General features: G+C 47.7%; 1 protein-coding gene across 1 annotated transcript; it reads right to left on the reverse strand.

Moving 5' to 3' along the window:
- Positions 1–431: 431 nt before the first annotated feature.
- On the reverse strand, positions 432–23,648 carry jag1b (jagged canonical Notch ligand 1b; the record flags this gene model as incomplete). Its single annotated transcript, XM_079512906.1, has 10 exons — positions 23,245–23,648; positions 22,107–22,412; positions 13,777–13,828; positions 9,737–9,994; positions 9,077–9,137; positions 6,444–6,574; positions 6,191–6,310; positions 918–1,031; positions 695–808; positions 432–580 (listed from the first exon to the last, which is right to left on the reverse strand). The coding sequence occupies exons 1-10, from the start codon at positions 23,299–23,301 to the stop codon at positions 432–434; spliced, it is 1,362 nt and encodes a 453-aa protein (XP_079369032.1). The 5' UTR covers positions 23,302–23,648.
- Between the last annotated feature and the right edge of the window lie 251 nt (positions 23,649–23,899).

Raw genomic sequence — 23,899 nt, forward strand, 5'->3', positions numbered from 1 at the left:
AAATGGGAAAAACAGATTTCAAGGATTAATGCTCAGAACGGTGCATGTCTTAGCTTAACAGCCCTATTTGTAAAACCAGTTCTCCACCTCATGTTTTCCCCTGCAAGGGGCCTAGAGTAAGCTTTGCAGGCGCTGGAAAACATTCCGCCTCAGATAATATGGGTACAGAGAGTGAATGCAACACTGCATATTGGGCAATACCGACGGTGCCCGTTGCCAAGTGAAACCAGAGCAGGATTGTTTTTAGCTTGCGCTAATAACCGCAGCCCTGGCCACACACAGACCCAATAATGATCGAGGCAGATCATTTACACTATAAGACAAGACCAGCCTTGTCCAACTGTCCACTTCTGTCTTAAAAGCCATGCATGTGCTTGTGAGTGAGATGTAGCGTAGAGAACGGAGAGAGAGCAACAGAGAGGAGGCAGACGCTACACAGCTGAAGCCGAACAGCACATCAACTCACTGGTCTCGCAGTTTTGCCCCGTCCAACCAGGGATGCACTCGCAGAAGTATCCACCAATCAGATTGCGGCAGGAGTTGGCATTGACGCAAGGCTTGGTGTCACACTCGTTGGCATCTACAGCGAGAAAAGGGGCCAACAATGTGGTCATTGAACATCATGTTTGTAGTGCAATCGATACAATTATGACTTCACTTATGACTAGGAGGCAAAAGAGAGATTAGAGCTCACCTATGAGACACGTCTTGCCTGTCCACTGCGTGGGACAGTGACACTTGTAACCGTTGACCAGATCCTGGCAGGTGCCTCCGTGGTTACACGGATTCAAACTGCATTCGTCGACATCTGAGAGTTACGGGGAGAGTATGGTCAAATTCAGATGATCCACATCATACTTTGTTGTTGTGTTTTGTAGTGAAGAGGATATGGAATGTTTTAGTGTTAGCGGTCTTACTGATGGCACAGGACGGTCCACTCCACCCTGGGGAACACTGACATTCATAGCCTTGGCTGGTCTCGGCACAGCTGCCACCGTTGGAGCAAGGGTTGGACAGACAGGCGTGCTCCGCTGTGAAGGAGGTGGAGGGACACAAACAACAGTTTTAGAAATATACCCCCACAAACACACCTTTTAGAGTATTTGGCTTCGTTCAGATGCTTCTGATCTGTATGATTGACTGTCCACACTGTTATTTGCAAGTGATCATATTGGATTTGTTGTGTAATTAGACATCATCAAGTGGTCTGCGTTGGTTGTTGTGGTAACAAGGTAATGACATAGGCCTGCATAATGCTTCATTTATAGTTTCTGACTGTCATATGACGATGTTTGAAAATAGCCTATCTGCAAGCTCTCAACACATTGTGAACTTGTACATTCGGCAAGCGACACCGTTGTATGACAAAAAGTATAAATCAGGCTTTCAAGTGTCCAGACTGAGACAAATATCCTATTTGGAACACATTTACCACCACCTAAGATATGGGTTAAATGTGCTTTGCATGAAATTCGTTTCTATGGATTCATTTAGTGTTCAGTTATGAATTCTATGATATGAGATCTGATTCTAATCTGGATAGGCCAACATTTTTAGTTTGGGTTTGCCACCAGGCTGGCTATGGCACACTACGGCTTCACAGCTCCGTCTTGTAATCCAGGCCCGTCTCTAACATACCACCACCCACCACCCTCCTTGGACCACCCCATGGTCAGCAGGGTCGTCCTACCTACCTACAGCCCCCTCCCCTCTGCCCCTATATCCACCCTCCTTGGACCACCCCATGGTCAGCAGGGTCGTCCTACCTACAGCCCCCTCCCCTCTGCCCCTATATCCACCCTCCTTGGACCACCCCATGGTCAGCAGGGTCGTCCTACCTACAGCCCCCTCCTCTCTGCCCCTATATCCACCCTCCTTGGACCACCCCATGGTCAGCAGGGTCGTCCTACCTACAGCCCCCTCCCCTCTGCCCCCTATATCCACCCTCCTTGGACCACCCCATGGTCAGCAGGGTCGTCCTACCTACCTACAGCCCCCTCCCCTCTGCCCCTATATCCACCCTCCTTGGACCACCCCATGGTCAGCAGGGTTGTCCAGTCCTACCTACAGCCCCCTCCCCTCTGCCCCTATATCCACCCTCCTTGGACCACCCCATGGTCAGCAGGGTCGTCCTACCTACCTACAGCCCCCTCCCCTCTGCCCCTATATCCACCCTCCTTGGACCACCCCATGGTCAGCAGGGAGGGTCGTCCTACCTACAGCCCCCTCCCCTCTGCCCCTATATCCACCCTCCTTGGACCACCCCATGGTCAGCAGGGTCGTCCTACCTACCTACAGCCCCCTCCCCTCTGCCCCTATATCCACCCTCCTTGGACCACCCCATGGTCAGCAGGGAGGGTCGTCCTACCTACAGCCCCCTCCCCTCTGCCCCTATATCCACCCTCCTTGGACCACCCCATGGTCAGCAGGGTCGTCCTACCTACAGCCCCCTCCCCTCTGCCCCTATATCCACCCTCCTTGGACCACCCCATGGTCAGCAGGGTTGTCCAGTCCTACCTACAGCCCCCTCCCCTCTGCCCCTATATCCACCCTCCTTGGACCACCCCATGGTCAGCAGGGTCGTCCTACCTACAGCCCCCTCCCCTCTGCCCCTATATCCACCCTCCTTGGACCACCCCATGGTCAGCAGGGTTGTCCAGTCCTACCTACAGCCCCCTCCCCTCTGCCCCTATATCCACCCTCCTTGGACCACCCCATGGTCAGCAGGGTCGTCCTACCTACAGCCCCCTCCCCTCTGCCCCTATATCCACCCTCCTTGGACCACCCCATGGTCAGCAGGGTCGTCCTACCTACAGCCCCCTCCCCTCTGCCCCTATATCCACCCTCCTTGGACCACCCCATGGTCAGCAGGGTCGTCCTACCTACAGCCCCCTCCCCTCTGCCCCTATATCCACCCTCCTTGGACCACCCCATGGTCAGCAGGGTTGTCCAGTCCTACCTACAGCCCCCTCCCCTCTGCCCCTATATCCACCCTCCTTGGACCACCCCATGGTCAGCAGGGTCGTCCTACCTACAGCCCCCTCCCCTCTGCCCCTATATCCACCCTCCTTGGACCACCCCATGGTCAGCAGGGTCGTCCTACCTACAGCCCCCTCCCCTCTGCCCCTATATCCACCCTCCTTGGACCACCCCATGGTCAGCAGGGTCGTCCTACCTACAGCCCCCTCCCCTCTGCCCCTATATCCACCCTCCTTGGACCACCCCATGGTCAGCAGGGTTGTCCAGTCCTACCTACAGCCCCCTCCCCTCTGCCCCTATATCCACCCTCCTTGGACCACCCCATGGTCAGCAGGGTCGTCCTACCTACAGCCCCCTCCCCTCTGCCCCTATATCCACCCTCCTTGGACCACCCCATGGTCAGCAGGGTCGTCCTACCTACAGCCCCCTCCCCTCTGCCCCTATATCCACCCTCCTTGGACCACCCCATGGTCAGCAGGGTCGTCCTACCTACAGCCCCCTCCCCTCTGCCCCTATATCCACCCTCCTTGGACCACCCCATGGTCAGCAGGGTTGTCCAGTCCTACCTACAGCCCCCTCCCCTCTGCCCCTATATCCACCCTCCTTTGGACCACCCCATGGTCCTACCTACAGCCCCCTCCCCTCTGCCCCTATATCCACCCTCCTACGACCACCCCATGGTCCTACCTACAGCCCCCTCCCCTCTGCCCCTATATCCACCCTCCGTGGACCACCCCATGGTCAGCAGGGTCGTCCTACCTACCTACAGCCCCCTCCCCTCTGCCCCTATATCCACCCTCCTACGACCACCCCATGGTCCTACCTACAGCCCCCTCCCCTCTGCCCCTATATCCACCCTCCGTGGACCACCCCATGGTCAGCAGGGTCGTCCTACCTACCTACAGCCCCCTCCCCTCTGCCCCCTATATCCACCCTCCTTGGGACCACCCCATGGTCAGCAGGGTCGTCCTACCTACCTACAGCCCCCTCCCCTCTGCCCCTATATCCACCCTCCTTGGGACCACCCCATGGTCAGCAGGGTCGTCCTACCTACCTACAGCCCCCTCCCCTCTGCCCCTATATCCACCCTCCGTGGACCACCCCATGGTCAGCAGGGTCGTCCTACCTACCTACAGCCCCCTCCCCTCTGCCCCCTATATCCACCCTCCTTGGGACCACCCCATGGTCAGCAGGGTCGTCCTACCTACCTACAGCCCCCTCCCCTCTGCCCCTATATCCACCCTCCTTGGGACCACCCCATGGTGAGCAGGGTTGTCCTATACCTACAGCCCCCTCCCCTCTGCCCCTATATCCACCCTCCTTGGACCACCCCATGGTCAGCAGGGTCGTCCTACCTACAGCCCCCTCCCCTCTGCCCCTATATCCACCCTCCTTGGACCACCCCATGGTCAGCAGGGTCGTCCTACCTACAGCCCCCTCCCCTCTGCCCCTATATCCACCCTCCTTGGGACCACCCCATGGTGAGCAGGGTTGTCCTATACCTACAGCCCCCTCCCCTCTGCCCCCTATATCCACCCTCCTTGGACCACCCCATGGTCAGCAGGGTTGTCCAGTCCTACCTACAGCCCCCTCCCCTCTGCCCCTATATCCACCCTCCTTGGACCACCCCATGGTCAGCAGGGTCGTCCTACCTACAGCCCCCTCCCCTCTGCCCCTATATCCACCCTCCTACGACCACCCCATGGTCAGCAGGGTCGTCCTACCTACCTACAGCCCCCTCCCCTCTGCCCCTATATCCACCCTCCTTGGGACCACCCCATGGTCAGCAGGGTCGTCCTACCTACAGCCCCCTCCCCTCTGCCCCGGCCTATATCCCGCTCAGATCCCTGTCTTGCTCTTATTACCCGCCCGGCGGACCACACCGAGGGCAGGAAATCATCCTTCATGCTAAGTTGACCTGGCCAATGCACCGTGACTTCCCCTCTGTCTCCGCGCCATTCTTCCTGTGAGAAGGCGGCACAAGATGAGAGGCTGGGCGGGAGAGAGAGAGAGGGGAAGGCTCCGGCACAGAGTTCCTCTTTTGTGGTCCGATTTAAGGATGAGTGGGTCCGGAATGAATCCCAAAAAATGAATGATTCACACGGGGAGAGTCACCGGGCTGCTGGAGGTGACCGGTGGATAGTTCTTGGTATGCGGCACGGGGGGGGGGGGGGGGGGAGGAGGATGCAGGGGTGCACTGGGGGCCTCTCTCTCTCCGCTACAATGGCCTGGCCAATCCGTTGGTCTGCGGGACCTCCTGTTAAGAAGGGCACGGTTTCCTGACATCTCTGCAGTTAAGCTGTCAGCGCCCCGCGAGGCTCAGATTTAATGAGGAAAAAACCATCATCTCCATGGTAAGTGTTCCCAGCAGCTGAACTTTAGCACCGTACCCATCTGTCTCAAGTGTCTGAGGAGCTGAGCGATGACCCACCCTGGCGGATCAAACCACTGGATTACCTGACTTTGGGGTGGGGGGAGGGGGGGGTGGGGGGGGCAGCCGCAGTAGAAACAGATTAGGGCCGAGTTACCACCTCCTCTGATTGCAAACTCAGGTCACCTCCTGACCCTTTCCTCTACGAGCTCATCAAGGCCATAGAATCACTCCCCTTTTGGTCCAGGTTTCAAAGACCCGTTACAGATCACGTTTTTATTTATTCTACTGAATTAATCAAGTTCTGGCTTTTAATTGTCTTTTACCAATCTTAACCCATTTGGACCTGAGATCAGATTCTAAAAATGTCTTCTACATCCTGACAGTTTTCTGAAAAAGCTATGTTTCTATGTCAGTCGTTTTTCGATTTTTCAAAAAAATAGCAGACCTACAAGCTCGTAGCGCGCCACTCGGTGGCGCGCTATGAGCTTGTAGATCTGCTATTTTTCACTAGCTGAAGCATAACATAATGCCAACACCAAAAGGGGTTCCCGCCCAAAATGGGTTAATTGTCTTTTATCAATCTTACAGTATTTTTAAAAAATAAATTGGGAGATTTAAATGCTTTGTAGGGGCTTAAATAAAATGTCAAAACATATAGTGTCAAACTGTCACAATCATTTAAAGTCCAAAGTTGTGTCTATATAGTGCAGTGCTATAATATACTATACAAGTATACAGCTTGTACCCAAGTGACACTTGGGTACAAGCCCAGAAATGCTTGTGGCGTCCTTACTTCCAGTAACAATTTAGCATTGAACTTTGGTTTGAGGAACTTACCCCTCTCACAGTTGGCTCCAGAGTAACCCTCAGAACAGGAGCACTGGTACTTGTCCGGTCCAGTGTTGATGCATGTCCCTGCATTGAGGCATGGCTGGTGAGTGCCACAGAAGTTCAGATCTGTCAGGGAGGCACATGTTTTGACATTTAATTTTTATTGTAACGAGACACAACTTGGGGGGAAAAAAGATACATGCACGCAAAGCTTTGCAACCAAGACTTCGTTTAAGAAATTTGAGAAAGTTAAATGAACCTTTATCGCAAAGATGGCCGCCCCAGTTTGTGTCACACAGGCATTGCCAGGGTTCTACACAGGTCCCATGCACACAGCCGGGGTGGGGGATGCACTTGTCACAGTACTGGCCCTGCCAACCATACAGACACCTGCAAGACACAGACATAAGAGCCACCAGATCAATATTTAGCCTCTGCAACTGAACCTAGATTAAACAAATGGCTACACAAACACAAGATATGCACACACACACACACACACGCGCATATGCAGAAGACATGCAAATTCAGAGCAATAAAGTCTGGGTTAAATAATCCACGTGGTATCATTATCAGTTTCATCTGAATATTTTTGGTTCACCTAAATTCCTCTTAAAAGCAATCTTGTGATAAACTGAACTTAATGAACTACGAATTAGCATACACAGATGGAGCCACGCAAATAAACAAACAAAGGCCGCTATTCTTGCCCTAACAACTAGCGCTATGTCTTAAAAGACCACAAATGAATCTTAAGTAGTAGGGCATGTTTATGCAACAGCTCTTCAACAATACTTGGGGGCAAACAACAGAGGAGTATTTAGCCCTTTTTACCAAACAAAAAAACAAAACAGTAAATTACGGCTCCAATGGGACCTTTAGCATGGCTAACATTAGCATGCGGCCAGACGCTCTCTGCAACAACACTATGCCTGTGGCTTGGCAGCAGTGACTGCCAGGCAGGGGGAGTGTTCAGCCCACTCTCTAAATCGCTGCTGTTACTTCAGAACACAGCAGCAGTACTAGTGGTCCTCCAAGCTCTTAGAGCGTTAGTTCCCATGAGTCAGGAGTTAAGAGCTGTGCCTCGGGGCCGCGAGAAGGACAGAGACAGAGACTTCTGACCACGGGACGGAGACGTCCAGGTCCATAATTACGCTGATAAAAAGTTGGCCCTTCTTTCTCCTGGGCTCCGTAATTAAAGGTAATTCAGGCCTGGGCCTCTCTGACTGATAACTGGGCTCTTTTTTAAAAGGGTGGCGATACGGTGCTCCTCGGGAGCACGGTGGCAGGAAATCAGTGTCCCCCTGGGAGAACGGCACGCTGATTAGCCACGAGAAAACGGACGGACTGTAAAAATAAACCGCGTGGTTAAGTAAACATCAGTCTGTGATTAAAATGGGCTATTCTTAAAAGCGTGCTAATCCTCTCCATGAGAAGCAGAACAGGATTCCACAGTGGGATCCCAAATTGTCACTAGTTAGTTACATAGTGCCAAAGTGCCAGGGAATTGGACGATACATTTATACGAAGCACTGGTGGTGTGAGCACAGAAACAGCTTCAGTTCTAGACAGAAAGCAGGCTTGCTTTTCAAAGAGCTAATTCATGTTTGTAGCTGCATAATGCAGGCAGTGGAGGCTAACTTGTTCCCTTGGTGCGCTAGCTGTCATAGTTGAATAACAACCATTTTAAAAAGTCCAGTGTAAAATGCCCCAGGGAGACAGGGGGTGTTGTTAGCAGTGACTATGAAGACATAAGATTAGGGACTGCCTTGCTTGGCCTGCAGCTCACAGCACTTACTGTAGAACTGTTACTGTTGTATAATGCTACCATAAAGCCCTGTGACGAGAAAGCAACTCGTAGAAAGCACCTCTACAGCGTAGAGTCGTAGACCGAGGGAAGCACCAGCATTTGCCAAGACGGTTTGCTGGCTGAACGCATCTAAAACAACTTTAAGCCCTTGGGTTTGAAACGTAACCACACCTGTGCAGAGAACAAGGCAGTCCAACATTCCCATTCTGGCAAAGCTACGTAGCCATCATAAGAAAACTGATGATGTCAAAAGCCTGTGAAAACAATACAGCCGCAACAGAGAAAAACAAACTTGATCAACGGAACTGCTTGATTTGTGGCCAGGCAGGCGAAAGCAGCCAATCGCTGATCACTGTAGGGCCTCTTCCAGGATGAGGATATGATTGCTTTTGGTTTTAGGAACGAACTGTGCACAATACCCCAGCAGCAGATAGGCATCTGCGCCTGGCTTTCCTTCAGGCTGTGTTCACAAACGGCATTAGGAAACCATTAGCTGCACAAACAGTGCACTTTTAGGCTCATCCAAGAGTTTACACACAATTTGACTGATAAAGCCTGTCTCATTAGGGGGAATACATATAGCCCACAACTTCAACATGGAGTCTAGGCCGTTTAGCCTTTCCTCTCTCAAGACTTCCCCAGCCATCCAGCCAGCCAGCCAGCCAGCCAGCCAGCCATCCAGCCAGCCAGCCAGCCAGCCATCCAGCCAGCCAGCCAGCCAGCCAGCCAGCCAGCCAGCCATCCAGCCAGCCAGCCAGCCAGCCAGCCAGCCAGCTAGCTAGCTAGCTCCAGACCATAGTTGCAGAGGACAGCTTCCTGAACGGCTCAGCGTGCATCTATGTTAAAACACTGGTGCTTGGATCCAATCCCTACATGAGTGAACACAGCTCTGCAGGCCTCTGGCACCGGCCGGCATCATAAGTTAAGACACTTGAACTGCCCTTCCAACTCTAAACAGCGGTCCTAATACGTTTCACATGATAAAAAGCCCACAGTTTGTCAGGTCATGAATCACAGGCTGATAAATAATGCTGGAAGAAAAAAAAAAAAAAGAGGAAGAGTGAAAAATCACAATAACTTACTTGCAGCCACCTGGCTCCTTGCACGATCCATGTTCAGTGCTGCAGCCCTGGCGACATATCGCTACAGGAGGAAGAGAACAGTCTGTTTACATGCCTGGTCCTCAGATTCACATAAATTGTGTAGATTGTAGTGTAGTAGTAGATTGTAGTCTCCCTGGGACCAAAGCGAGTGAAAATAGCAGATCTACAAGCTCATAGTGCGCCGCTTCGCGCTGTGTTGTGAGCTTGTAGATCGATGTTATTTTCACTACTTCTTAAACATTTGTTTTCTAATGTATGGACATTTTTAGATTTTTTTTCATTGATTTATTCATGAAATTACTGGAAAATAAATCATGGAATTTGTTTTTTAATTCATGAAAAATGTTGCTTTTTTGGGAATGTTCTTTGAAAATGTTTTTGAAACAATAATTAAAAACCATAATGGGTCCCATTATGGCCCACTGTTTGGGAACTAGTGCTGTAGAGTACACTATACGGCCACCGTACCCTCGTATGATCTTTATTATTACAAAACCTTAAAACAATACACTGAACAATAAACATTTACGACTGCCTCACATCCTGCTGTAGTCCGGTCCTACCTTGATAAACTGATATGATTTGATAACCTTTATTTCAAAAACAATGCAAACAATAAACAAAAAAACGGTTATAAACCTGTGTTGCAGTCTGCCCCGGACCATCCTTCCAGACAGGTCTTGTTTCCATTGTAGTCACAGGTGTAGTGTCCAAAGAACTCGTCCCTGGGCCGGCAGAACTTGTTGCAGCCGAAGCCGTAGTAGTGCTCGTCACAGCTGACCCGTATCTGGTACTCGAACTGGGCTATGGGGCCGTTGTGGGTCAGCTTCTGCCAGTGGGGGCCGGGGTTGATCATGGCGGAATGAGATGCTTTCTCTATCACCTGCCCATCGGCACCTAGAACGGTTTCAACACAGTCAGTCAGTGTCTGTCTATGGATGAGGTTCAAAGTAATAAAAACTAAAAACGAATCAACAAAACTAGGCTGGTATGTTTGAGTACAGGAACTAGGGACTACAGGACAGTACAGGATTGATTGATTGATTGATTGAAATATGTATTAAGTTTGCAGAATTACAGTACATTTCAAGCACAAACTCAATACAAAGACTGTTAACTGTCTGTGAGTGGACGACCCAATTAAGCATTACACTTGTTTACAAGAGGGTCCACCTTGTTCAATTCATCAAAACATTTAGAGATGTACTACAAATAGACACTTCTATATAGACAAAGAACAGAACAGGAATTCATCATAATGGAGGTAAAAAGGGAAAAGAAACATATACAGTGAGGGAAAAAGGGGGGGGGGGACGGACATGTGTCATGCTCCGTACTCCACTGTACTGTACTGTTCTTGTTCATGGGAGTTCCAGTGTAAAGTTGTGATGATCACACACAGCAGAATCCAAAATGTCCCCAAAACATTCTTCTGACACAAATTGCAGAAGATCTCACTGACTCACAGAAAGAATGCCATGTAATTACAAGACCTTGTGTGCGCCCTGACGAGGAAGGAAAGTGCAAGGCGGAAATGCAGAAAAATGAAAAGCCCGACTGTAATGAGTACTGTTCACTGGCTTTTTTCTCACGCTCAACCCTCCCGGCTCGGTTTCCGTCTCTCAGGTTTTTTGAGCGTCAGGATATTACTGGGCTCAGATGCTGCCATCCCCATCTGCTCCGGCGAGGACAGAACCACAGCCACCATAAATTACAGTGTGCAAGGACACCAACGGCACTAGTGGCTGCTGGGAGGCCTGCCAGTGCGCCATCAGCACTTTTTAGCCCTCCCTTATGCCTGGTTTTATACTTGGTTGCGCATCGTGTCGCACAACCAGAAATAGAAGATCTACAAGCGCTACAATGCAACACACTGCAAAGCCCTTGTAGCTTGTAGATCTGCCTTTTTTTTTGCATGACACCGACACACAACCAAGTATAAATAGGCCTCGGTCTTTCTCTCTTAGGTGCAATCACATAAAAACTCCAAAGGGTCTTAGTTGCTGCCTAGCTGAATATCTGTGCAAGAGCCTAAAGGGTCGTGGAGCGGACGAGGCCACTCTGAACAGGATGATGATGAGTCAATTCCAAGACAATTATTATTTATTATAGTGCCAAATCACTAGAAGTTCTCTCAAGACACTTGGGACACACAGCAGAGATCCAAAGCCGACTACCCCCAGGCTTCTTCGACAATTTATGTTTTCAAACACACTTTCACAAAGTTATCTGTCTGCAATTCAGCCCTGCGGAGCCGAGGCCACTGTGCAATCATTGAGTGGGAATACAACCAGAGGCTTGTGTTGCTTTCCTTTTTACTCCCTCAGCCTCGTCAAACAGACCGGGTCATGGGTCTGTCAGAAGGGCAAGGACTAGCCTGGGAGCCAAGCGCTCTAATGGGCTTCACACGTAGTGCAAACACACTCGTACTGAGCAAACACACAGCTGCACTGTAGACTGCACACACACACACACACACCCACACCCACACCCACACACACACACACACACACACACACACACACACACACACACACACACACACACACACACACACACACACACACACACACACACACACACACACACACACACACACGCACACGCACACGCACACGCACACGCACACACGCACGCAATGAGTAGCGCGGATGAACGTTGCACACAGATCCACTTGCGCACGCAAATATAAAGCGATCACTCCTTGATTATCTAAATCTGCACTTGGGGGGGGAGAGAATGAGAAATGTGTGTCAGACGATTTATTTACCATCCTAGGAAAAGAGACGAGGTCACTGGCCTTTTCACTGAATCGCCTCTCTGTGAAGTATGATGCAACGCAGCAGCTACTGTCATTTATTTACTATACATGGGGTGGGGTGGGGGGGGGGGGGGTGCATGCTGAAATCACAGTGGGCAGTAACATTTCACAGTGGCCTGGAATCCAGAGCTCAGCTATGTGGCATTTCTCTACCGCACGCTGGCCTGCTGCGTGTGGGGTGGCACATCCTTATTACCTGCTGCCTGGCTGGGAGCAGAGTATAAATCACAACCCCCATAATGGGCACGCTCACAGACCAGAGATATACCAAAATACTCTCGTAGAGGAGAAAATAGGCTGCGGTTAAATGATGGTAAGTGGTTAGAATTCTCACCGGTGAGCTAGATATGAAACGTTTGCTGAAAAGTTGGCAAGTGCAGCTCGACTAGATTGAAATGTGAAAAATGCCGGCTCAGTGATATTATGAGCATAAAAATGATGCATAAAAAAGGTGTACCGGTATGTGTATTTTCTTAACAGGGATGCCGTACTGTATGTCTACACATTAATTGTGCTATACTAGTAATGATCATGTAAAGCAAATTGAGACCCAAGCTAGCCTACACTGTAAAATCTTGAGTGCTATTTAAACTGTGTGTGCTACAAATTGACCCCTACGGCACTTGGGTGCTATGCTAGTAATGGCAAGTCAAGCAAACAGAGCCCCAGGCTAGTCTAAACTGTAAACTCCTGAGTATTATTTTAACTCTAGAGTAAAAAAATTGACCATTCTTGTACTCAAGAGTTAAGTTGCCACTCAGGACTTTACAGTGTGGTTGAGCTCAGAGGGGCTTAGCAGGCATGGAGTGTGTACATTCAGGGGGCTTCTCACACCAATGCCCTAATGGCTCTCTGGGGAGCGGCAAATACAGCAGAAAAGACCGAAACCTTGATGACCTCAAACAGTTACTTCATAAACAAGCACGGTATAACGGAGAGGAGAGAGGTGCAGCCTGCCCTCAGCTGGAATCACCACGCCGCTGCCAATCTAACCACAGACCAGCAGGAATCCAGGGCCATAAACTGTACAACCCAAACCCAAAGACCAGAGAGTACAGATGCAACGTGATATCACTGTGAAACTCTAAGTGCCTCTTTGGCGGAGAGAAATACAGTTTTCTCCAGACGCTGTACAAAATAGCCCCTTCACCTTTCACACTGTCCGACATGAACGAACACGGTATAGGCTCTGGCTCCTCCGGCAACCACCCCTAAATCACACGCATACACACACACACACACACACCTGTACCTGAGGTAACTTTAACCAAACGGACAGCGTATAAGCACAAAGGCCTCGGCTGTACATTGCGACCGGAGCCAGGTTTGCGCTGCAGGGGCTGGGTCGGCCGGATGAACTCGCATGTTTCACGCCTCAGTGACAGTGAGACCGTGTGACCCTGACCCCGGCTAGCAGCACCTGCCATCAGTCATCAGCCAAATGAAAACATTTTCATAGAGGGCAGCATGCCCCCTCCCCCCGCCCCATGACCCCCCCCCCCCCCCCTCCCTCTCTACCTCACCATACTTCCTTCTCTCTGTCTGCTGCACTGCTTTGTTCTCTGCCTCAGCCTCTTCCTCTCTCTCTCTCTCCCCCCTCACTCTCTCGCCCCCCTCACTTCCCTGTACCGTTTTCCCTTGTTACAGGCACCTGTCAACACACTTTCTACAACACGCACATACACACCGCGAACGCGCACGTACACACAGACAGCGGGGCCATGTGGGAGAGGGGCAGAGGGTTTAGGGATGAATAAATGTCAGTTTCTGACCTTCAACACCCCTCCTCCCTGTGGGAAGGGGATACGAGAGAGAGGAACAAGATGGAAATGCCAGAGAAGGACAGAGAGATACTCACCACTGGTTTCGTTGTTGAAGTCCAAGGCTTCCACTATCAAAGTGTAGGACCTCTGAGGAAGATAGAGATACAAGCGGTGTCAGGCACAACAAACACCATACATCAAAAAGGAAAGATCATTGAATGGTTGCCAAGGTTTAACGTTCAAGGATGAGTAGTTAAGAGACAGTATAGAACCTTGTGTCAAGTCTTTACTAAATCCTTCTCTGAACAGAACGTTATCCCCGAACGTTATATATATATATATATGTGGTTGCGCTCCAGTGTCGCACACTGAAAATATCACCACACATCCCAGAGCGACGTGTTGTGAGCTTGTAGATCAGCTATTTTCAGTGCATGACATTGGTGCGTAACCATGTATAGATCACCCTTTACTGACATATTTGAGTGCCATTTCGTGCTAACCAAGGCCATGATGACTCAATGGCACATCAACAATTGTATTTGGGTTATTCATTAATTCAAATTTAAAACCAGTTGTACCAACATTTACTGTATATATTGAACCCGACTGATTTAAATAAACAAAACCCCTCCATGACATTTATAATACATGTTTCAGCCAAGCTGTCAAGAACGGCGTTTGCCTGTACTGTATGTATGCATTAATGTCCGCAAACAATAGACCACTCACGCATTGTGTGATTTCACAAAAAGATGCCTAAATTATTCATAAAGATTGTCATTTCCATTTGGCCATAGGAGACATAGACCATCACCACACTATTCAACATGCCCAGTTACCCACAAGCAGCCAGTGTGTTAATGCAGGAACAAAGCCTTTCACATTTCTCATGTATAGCAGAATTTGCCACTGAATGCATTGCGATTTGTGCAGATGAATTAATGAACTGCACAGCTAGTGACATGCTGGTAAAGATTAGGGGCAACTGTGGCTCAAGAGGTAGAGCAGGTCGTCCAATGATCCATGGGTCGGCGGTTCGAATCCCGGCTCCTCCTGTCTACATGTCGAAGTGTCCTTGGGCAAGACACTGAACCCCAAATTGCTCCCGATGTGCTGGTTGGTACCTTGCATGGCTTCCGCCGCAATCGGTGTATGAATGTGTGTGTGAAAGGGTGAATGTAATGCACAATCTATGTTAAGCGCCTTGGATAAAGACGCTATATAAATGCACCATTTATTAGATGTTTTGTTTATGGATGTTCATCATTTTCTTTTTCTAAGACTTTTTATTTCCTTTTTCTGCCTTTATTGACAGTATATAGTATATAGGCAGGACATAGGGAGAGAGAGACGGGCAGCAAAGGTTATCTGAATCGGGATTCCAACCCGCGACACGCCGATAGGCTGCGTTGGAGCCTCAGTGCCGCCCAAGCGTTCCGGGGCCTACACTTCACCAGCTTTTCTATGACTGCGGGAACCCTGCTAATAAAGCTTCATCTCCTTCTCATGGGATTAACTTGAAATGAGACTTAAAACAACAGTTCTGCTGATCTTCTTAAGAGGGGCTAAGCTTGTGGTTGTTCAGGGGCCTGTGCTGTACATGTTAGGATGGCAGACACATGGGCAGGGGTCTGGTCTGCTTGAGACAGTCATCCACCCAGCAGGAGGCCGTCTGAGGCGCCACGACTAGCAGAGTGAGAATAGGGCAGCTCAGGACACACTGCCAGGTTGATAAGAATTTAAAAAAATAACAGACCCACACGGAAAACATCATTTCAAATGTTTAACATTATGTCTAGAATAGATCACGGCATGCTTGATTTTCGATCGGCTTCAAACCGTGGGTATCACTTAGTAGGCCACATTTGTTTAATGAACAGGCAGTCAGCAAATAAATGCCAATCTGCATTTCTGTTTTGCACAAGTTGCACTGCATACATAAATCTCAATCACATGCTAAATATATATCGCAGACATACAGCAAAAATGCCAGCCACATCCTTCTGATTGTTCCAGTCAGAAGGACCTACGATAGACACATGAAAACAGAGAGCAACAGACAAACTAAAGAGAGAGAGACAGACAGACAGACAGACAGACAGACAGACAGACAGAGATGCTCAGCCCTAGTGTTTGGGTGAGGTGGTGTCACTGGTGTGTGTGTGTGTGTATGTGTGTGTGTGTGTGTGTGTGTGGGGGGGGGGGGGGGGGGGATCTCTGGAGGGCCTGTCTTGATTTCAGCACTCCTAAAACGCTTTGTCTGACTCAGGGTCAGTAGCGCTCACACCAGTATCAGCTTACACATCCCTTCAGGTCTGTGCCACAGCCATGGGGGAATGGACAGTAATGTGTGCATTTCTGTGTGCAACGACACAGAAATCCTGTGTGTGTGTGTGTGTGTGTGTGTGTGTGTGTGTGTGTGTGTGTGTGTGTGTGTGTGTGTGAGTGAGAGAGATCCACTTACAGCGCTCGAGCATCCACTAGAAACACCTACTTGTTATATTCGCACACACCCTCATCCCTGACAGCAGAGCTGGGAGGCATTTCAGACATTCTACATGGCCACTGCTGCTCTAAACCACCAGCACGGTGACCTCATCGTAAACACACCTACTAGGATCCAGAAAGAACCTCTCATTCACTTTCCAAGAGAAGGGTATACGGTCTAATTTGTACTCCATCGCACAACGGTGTCTCTCGACCGAACAACACGGCACGCTGCAGCTTGAAAATATGTTCCTTCCGGCAAGTGACACCAACACCATGCGATGGAGAATTAATTAAACTTAAGAGACACTCCTGGAACTTTTGATTTTCTTTCTCGTGGTAGTTTAGTTAGTAGCTCATCAGCTAAACTGTCATTCCAACAGACATACAGTAAGTCTGTGTCTATGTAATCCATATTTGGAGTGACAAATGCAGTAAAATAAACAACAAAGCCCCTGCAGCATGTTGTCTTACAAAAGAAGAAAAGAAGAAAAAAAACGCCTTCACTTATCGAACAACTAATCGCTAGTACTACACGCTACAATTAATCAGACACATGCCTTAGTGGCAGTGTGAGAGTGATACCATTAACCACGTCAAACCAGGCTAACACAGCTATCCATGTCAAATCGATAGCATACATCCATTAGCTCCTCTGTGACAGATCTTCATGCATTAGTGTAGGCCTAAGCAGCATTTAGAGTTTAATCTAATTATATGCACTGTCTGACGTCTTGCTGCTGGTCAACTCACCAGGTCATACTGACATGGAACAGGATCGCCTCACAGGACAAGAGCATTTGCAAGTGAAAACAAAAGATGGTTTAATACGAGACACAAACTAACAAGAGTGCATATTCTATCGATTGAATAGCCATTGTATCCCTGCACTCGGTCAGGGAGGTATAGTTTAAGATGGAGAGAATCTATCCTATACTTACTAAAGTTATGATAAATGAATATCTGGTGAGCCGTGACCTGGCTGGAACATGTGGGCCTTTTTTGCCAATCTGGTCTCAAATGAATATGATTGTTATGAAGGGAAGAAATCAGAATCTGCACCACAAGGTTCCGTGGCATTTAAAAGGATAAAGCCAGGCCTGGGCCGTGGCTCAGTGGTCCTGGCACCTTGGCTGGTAATCCAGTCTGGCAGTGTGCCGCGGGTTCGACTCCCGATCCCGACGGCCTTTACTGCATGTCTTCCCCCCATCTCTCTCCCCATTTCCTGTCAGCCTACTGTCTGTCCCTCCATAAAATAAAGGCAAAAGCCACAAAAAAACATTAAAAAAAAAAGGATAAAGCCAATGATGTCTACATGTTCTCTTGAGCCATCCATGACTGATGGATATTTAATGACTGATGGATATTTAATGACTGATGGATATTTAAATGGCAATTAACAGACAGATAACTGTCTTAAGAGAAGCTGCCAAATTATAACGGGGAGAGGAATTTGTTGGAGGAGGGTGGACCTGCAATGTGTTATGGGAAAATCCACAAATCCATATTGCACTTTGGACTCGCCTAGACATGGAAACTATTGCAGCAGCATTGGTTGATCCTACTGGATATTAGTCATCCATTACCATCATTTTAACACGTTTGGCTTAAAATCATCGTAATAAAATGAAGCAGCTTTGACCGCGAATACTAGTATGTAACAGACTACCTACAATTCACTTTTTGTTCAATTTGTTCTAAATTAAATGGTTAAATTCTTCAACTGAGCTATACCGATTAAAAGGATTTGTATTACGTGACCTCATTGTCAGTGCTAGGGCAATGTCTTGATCAAACGTGAAGCAAAACCGGTACTGTTGAAACATTTGGGCCTAGACCTTGTAATTGCCTCTAAAAAGTGAGATACTGCATGCCTCCTCCTTCCCCGACACCCCATAACTCCTGGGCGGTTATCAGTTTGGAATTGTGTGCCACGGCCAGGTTCACTTTTCCCAGGCTCCCAGCTGACTCACAACTTCTCTTTGAACTACCGAAGAGATGCGCACGCGCGCGCAGGCAAGCGCACACACACACACACACACACACAGTCACACACAAATATATGTGGCCATATGTCTCCTTATCTGTCCTGGTAATCCAGACGCTGTCCAACAAACAGACAGCATAACTGATAAAGACCATTCCAGTTCGAATCACACCGACCTGCCAAAGAACACTACTGGATTCACTCTGGGGGAATTCACCGAACTTGCACACAGAGAGCCCTATCACTCTATACCAGACTGGAAATGGAGCCAATTGATGTGCCTTTCCAAAGCATTCAAATTCAATAAGAGAGGGAATGTCCCTCTCTTACCATCAAGTAAAAGAAATAGCCATGTGCCCTAAATAAAGTCTGCAAAACAGTTGCATAGCCCAAGCAAGCAAAAGGGGGGGGGTAACGTAAACAATGTAATCAAAAGGACGTTGACCTGCTGTATCACTTTTCCTGAGTCAAGTTCAACCACTTAAAGTAAGATCTGACTGATTGATTTACACTGCTAGGTAACCGTTTCCCATAAAACCTGGTTAAGAAAAGACAACTGCAACTACTTTTCAAAACCATGGCACTGATGAGCTGGGAAGAAGTAACATTGTTTGCCACAAATTTTAAACAATCCTCCTCTGGCACTTCAGCTAGGAGGATAATGTGGAATGTTTTCTCTAACAAAAGAGTCACCATTTGGCAGATGTGGAAGCCTTTGCCAATCGAACCAGATCAATATCATTACTGAGGTCACTGAGGCAAAACAAACACACGTGCATTCGCTGCTGAACGTGAAAGGTGTGCAACCTTTCCCTCATTTCAAAAGACTGCTACCTTTTACCTTTTTAAAAGGGTGACTCTAGTGTTGTTGGCAAAGCAAGTAAAATACATTTCTCAAACATAATGCGTACATACAGTACATACTAGGCTACTTCATGTGTCTAACCATGGTCCACAATAACATTTCAGAAGTTGTCACATAACACCAAACTGAAACACCGCGAGTGCATAAAAAGCACTCCCTTGTTAAAGCAGAAGACTGTTGGAGATGGGGGGGGAGAAGAACACGTTTTTCTCTTTCACTTGAGTAATTTGCACTTAACTGCCACATCAGAGCAGACTATATAAAGCAAACATGTCATTAGACCCACAGTTGCTGGCGGTGCTTACCCTCAAGGCTGAGCTGAGCGTTGTTCAACAATTCACCTGACCCCCAGCTCTTTGACCATTCCAACTAGTCATCAATCATTCTGATGCTGACACATCCCAGGTCTGGGGGAGGCATGCCAGGTTCGTGTTAAAAGAACGCTAGGGAAATACGGTGAATATAAAAATCAACCGAGAGTAGGATTTGACTGCCAGACCAACTAATGGCTCATTTATATCGAATAACGTTGACAATGTTTTCACAGTTGAATATCTGTTATTTTTCGTCAAGTGCCACAGTCGTGTGTCGAAGTGTAAATTAAGAATAAGACTCCAGAAGTGAGGCAGGACGTTTCTCGAGAAGAAACGTTTGTACTTGTAGAAACCTGGCCAGAGCTTTGCAAAGAAAAATGAACTAGTATCCAAAAAAGCTAGTCATTACTATTCTATAAATGTTACTTCCATGGTGGAGGGGATGTCATCAGCAAACATGCTGAGGGGGCCATAGAGAAGTAAGGTCGGGGCTTGTCTGAGAGCCAACCTCACCACTGCTGAGTCTACTACTGCTGCTTCCTGTTGCTTGCCCTGTGTTGGCATTATATCTGCACTGCCTCCATTATGCTCTGTAATCCTCACTGTAGTCACAGTCGGCACACCATTGTCCCTGCTTGATAAGCTGTGAGGGCCTGCCTCAGTCTGGGTGGCTGGGCCCACACTTTTCTGTGGAATAAAAGCACGGATCCCTGAACATAGCTGTAAAAGGGCTAGCTGCAAAATGGGAAGTTTGTGTGAATCCATATGGAGCTCTAAAAACAAATATTCACCAGATACTAAACATGTCCAGGCTGAAACATTCAGCTGGTGTCTAGCTCGTGGCCCTACCTGATCTAAGCACATGTGGTTTGCCTCATTAAGTGCAGCAGTTACTGTGGGTGGCAAGGTTAAAGCGATGAAATGCCTAGGGTCCAACCGAGCGTGACTTAAACAAAGCCCTGGGCCTGGACATGAGGCCAACTTCAGGCAGCTCTTGAGAGAGGATGGAGGAATATAAAAAATAAAAAAAACATCATGAACTCGAAGCACCCGACAACCCAATTTCCCTGCACTGCCATCTGTCCACAACAGCCAATCAACTTATGAGAAGTACAAAGACTGATATCATAACTAACCTGACGATTGTTGATGTGCACTGAAGTAGAGCGCTACAAGTGAGGGAAGGGGGAACTCCAACAACAGCCTCTGTTCTCCCCTAAACTAGTGCCAATGTGATTAGACCTCCTTCTTTTCTACAGTACAGTTATATTTGAATGCTTTTGTTTTACATGAGATTTCCAGACCACTCCATTAACAAAAATGACACAAGAATAACAATACCATGTAGTTAGTGGTGTAAAAGTCGACAAGACTGATGTACTCTGGTCTCCCCAAAACATTTTTGCTAGTTTGAATGGGCTTGTAAATACAAAAAAAGGCTATGACCGGTGGTTCATGCAGACTGATCGATGGACATGGGGCCATTTTCACTGTACTGTATCACTGCTTCTTGACCAACAGTAACAGTGTGAGAAAGACTAGGAGGAGCCTATAGTTGTAAATGGGGCATGGATTGAATTTCCATGTTAACGTCGTTTTCTGACAATTTGGTGAATACTATTCCAACTGGAAAAATCTATTGATGTTGTTTGGTTTTGCAATAACATGGACATATAGCAACCTTTGTGCTTTGAAAATGATGAGATAATAAAAAACACAGAAGCATATCAAATTGCATACTGCCATGAATGCCCCTGAAAAGGGTAGCCTATTTAAATAATGCAACCAATTTGATGTAGCCTATTAAGAGGCCTACCTACACACCATAAAAGGACAACATGAGCAGTTATCACAATTCAATCAAGTTGCATTTTATGTTCTTCTTGCTCATAGCCTACTCTTTCTTCTTCACAAAAGAATTAAGATACTAAAATGTGCTTGAGAGACTCAGAAATAATGCCAAGAACATCCATTCGAGGTTGTGATAAAAATAGCATGAATGTAATTGGACACGTGCATACCGATGAACAGTGCGTTTCGCCCATCAGTCACGTATAGAACATTGTGGGCCAGTGCCATGGGGCCACTCAGTCTGTGCAGAGTGAGTTCCACTTTTTCATTACCTCTCTACATAAGTTCCAGCATGACAAATCATCTCTTTACAAAAACCCACATCCCTCCCATTGGCCTGTCAGCTTCGTTTATTTACTCTATTATGAAGAATTAAGACTCCGGATAGAAGGGTTTCTCACTGCAAGTGGGCGTAAAGAAGTGTGCAACTCCCACCAGAAAATGTCGTTGCTGGGGTAAAAAATATTAAATCAGCTGCTTGGTTTTTATGGCGCTTTTTCGTCTGTGTAACTTTTAAAAACGTACAACTTTTCTTTGATGATTATTATTATAGGCTATTGGAACGAAAATTAAAAATGAAATAGAGTATAGTATAGACCTGAAGAAAACAAAAACACCTGCATGATCTGGTTAATTGGCCTGCAGTAATCAGGGGAAGGGACCACGGGGCTCTTTACTCAAAGGACAATTCATGGAGAGCTGTCTATCAAGAGGCTTTGACAGCAAACCAAAAAAATAAAGATTCATTCATTGTTTCCTTTTGGGGGGTGGGGGGGCATTGATGACCAGTAAATTGCAGAGAATTGCCTACAAGCCGGTGTTTTCCCAACGTTTTTTTGACAAGCGCGCCAGGGAAAAGTCGCTGCAGCAGCAGATTTCTTTTTTTCTTTTTCTTTTCACCACTCATCATCAACTTACCGGCCAGGCAAAACTGAACGGCAAAACTATCCTGGATCGCTCATTCCTCACAGAAGTGCTCTTCAAAGAAAACGTATTCCCTCCGAGAACCGGCGTAGATCCCGTGCCGAAGCTGCAGGGCCCCGCGGCGGACACCCGCGACTGGTATTCCTTCAGGCAAACTCTGAAAAACGTATCGCACTCGTCCCGCGTGCACTTGCGGTCCGCCGCCGTCCTGCTGCCGTCGCAGCACAGGCCGCTCAGCAGCTCCCCGTTCACATTATGCATCGACACGACCTGCAGCTCGAATTGTCCCGACCCCGACACCTGTTGACACAAAACACAACACCGTAAGTTGATTGAATGCAAGGGGGGAAGGGGGGGGGGGGCATTGATTGACAGTACAATACAGATATTAACAGTGGTGGTGGGTCGCCGGGGGGGGAAAAGTACTCATGTTTTACTTAAGTAAAAGTATCAATACTTGCACTGCAGAAATGGCCTAGTGCGTTACAACTACAAGTCCCGGTATTCAAAATGTAGTTGAGTAAAATTAGCTAGAAAAGTGGCATCAAATTCAAAAGTTAAACTAAAGTAGCCTATAGGCCTACTTATTATTATGCCGTATGTCCATTTCACAAGTTTGTCATGTAAAACAACCCTTTGAAAATAGCACACTGCATGTCGAACCAGTGCTCCGTCGGACCATAGTATGCCTCCCAAAGTTTTCAAATAATTGTAGTGGAGTAAAAAGAAGGCTAAATTTAAAAAAAAATCCAAATTGTACTTTAAGTACAGTAGGCCTACAGTACTTGAGTAGTATGAGTACATGTACTTAGTTACTTTCCACCACAATAAAGACCTGGTAAAAGTTGTGCTATTAAACGGTGTCCCTGAGGCCGAATGCATTTATACTTGCTTTTATGCTTAATTCATATACACTGACCGTCGTACGAAGCGATATAAATTCGGCATAAACATGCACAGCAGCTGGCTAAATAACCAACTAACTGTCGACACCACACGGCACAGCCTGCCTTGCATGTGATGTGATGTATGTGAGCCATACATTTAGACAACAAGACATGCAAGGTGCATCCTTAATAGCATTATTCTGTTAAAAAACAAAGACAAAAAAAAAGTAAAGTAATCCACATACCTTGGCAAGAAAACACAGTAAAAAGGCAGCAACGACTGAGCCCCGTCTCAAAATCATGCCTCCGCACACTGGTGTTGTGTTGCCACTCGTTTTGTGATATTTAGTTGTCTGGCCGACACACGGCACAAATGTACTCCTCTGATTTAAACATGCACGAGTAGTGGTGAGGGGAACAAGCACGTCTATTATCAACAGAGCATAGAATGATGTCCCGATTCATAGAAGGAGGAAAAAAAAGTGCTTCTTCTATAGTATATTCCCTCAAACTTTTAAAGGAAAAAGTAAGAGTTCGTTCTTCTCGTTATTTATATCCGACGGCTTCCACCTCTTCCACTACACACGACGGAAAGGTCTACTACACACAGTAGCCATGCGGCAGCCGAGTCCACAACTGACTGCTTTGGTCGAAGTCGAACCAGCTACACAAGTTCAACACGAAGGCGTGGTTGTGTGGCTCCGCGTTCATTTATTCATGAGCTGGGCACAAGACAATCCCGCCCATGGGTTTTCCTTTTTTCCTTTTTGACTAGTGTCTATGTATGTGTGGATGCTTTATTATGACTATCGGACAATAATCATCAACCATAACGCCGAATCAGATTACACCAGACCAAGGTCAGTGGCTGAGTGGTATTTCAGTGTGGAATTTCAATAA

This window comes from Electrona antarctica, assembly GCF_951216825.1.
Source record: "Electrona antarctica genome assembly, chromosome: 10".
Lineage (NCBI taxonomy): Eukaryota > Metazoa > Chordata > Actinopteri > Myctophiformes > Myctophidae > Electrona > Electrona antarctica.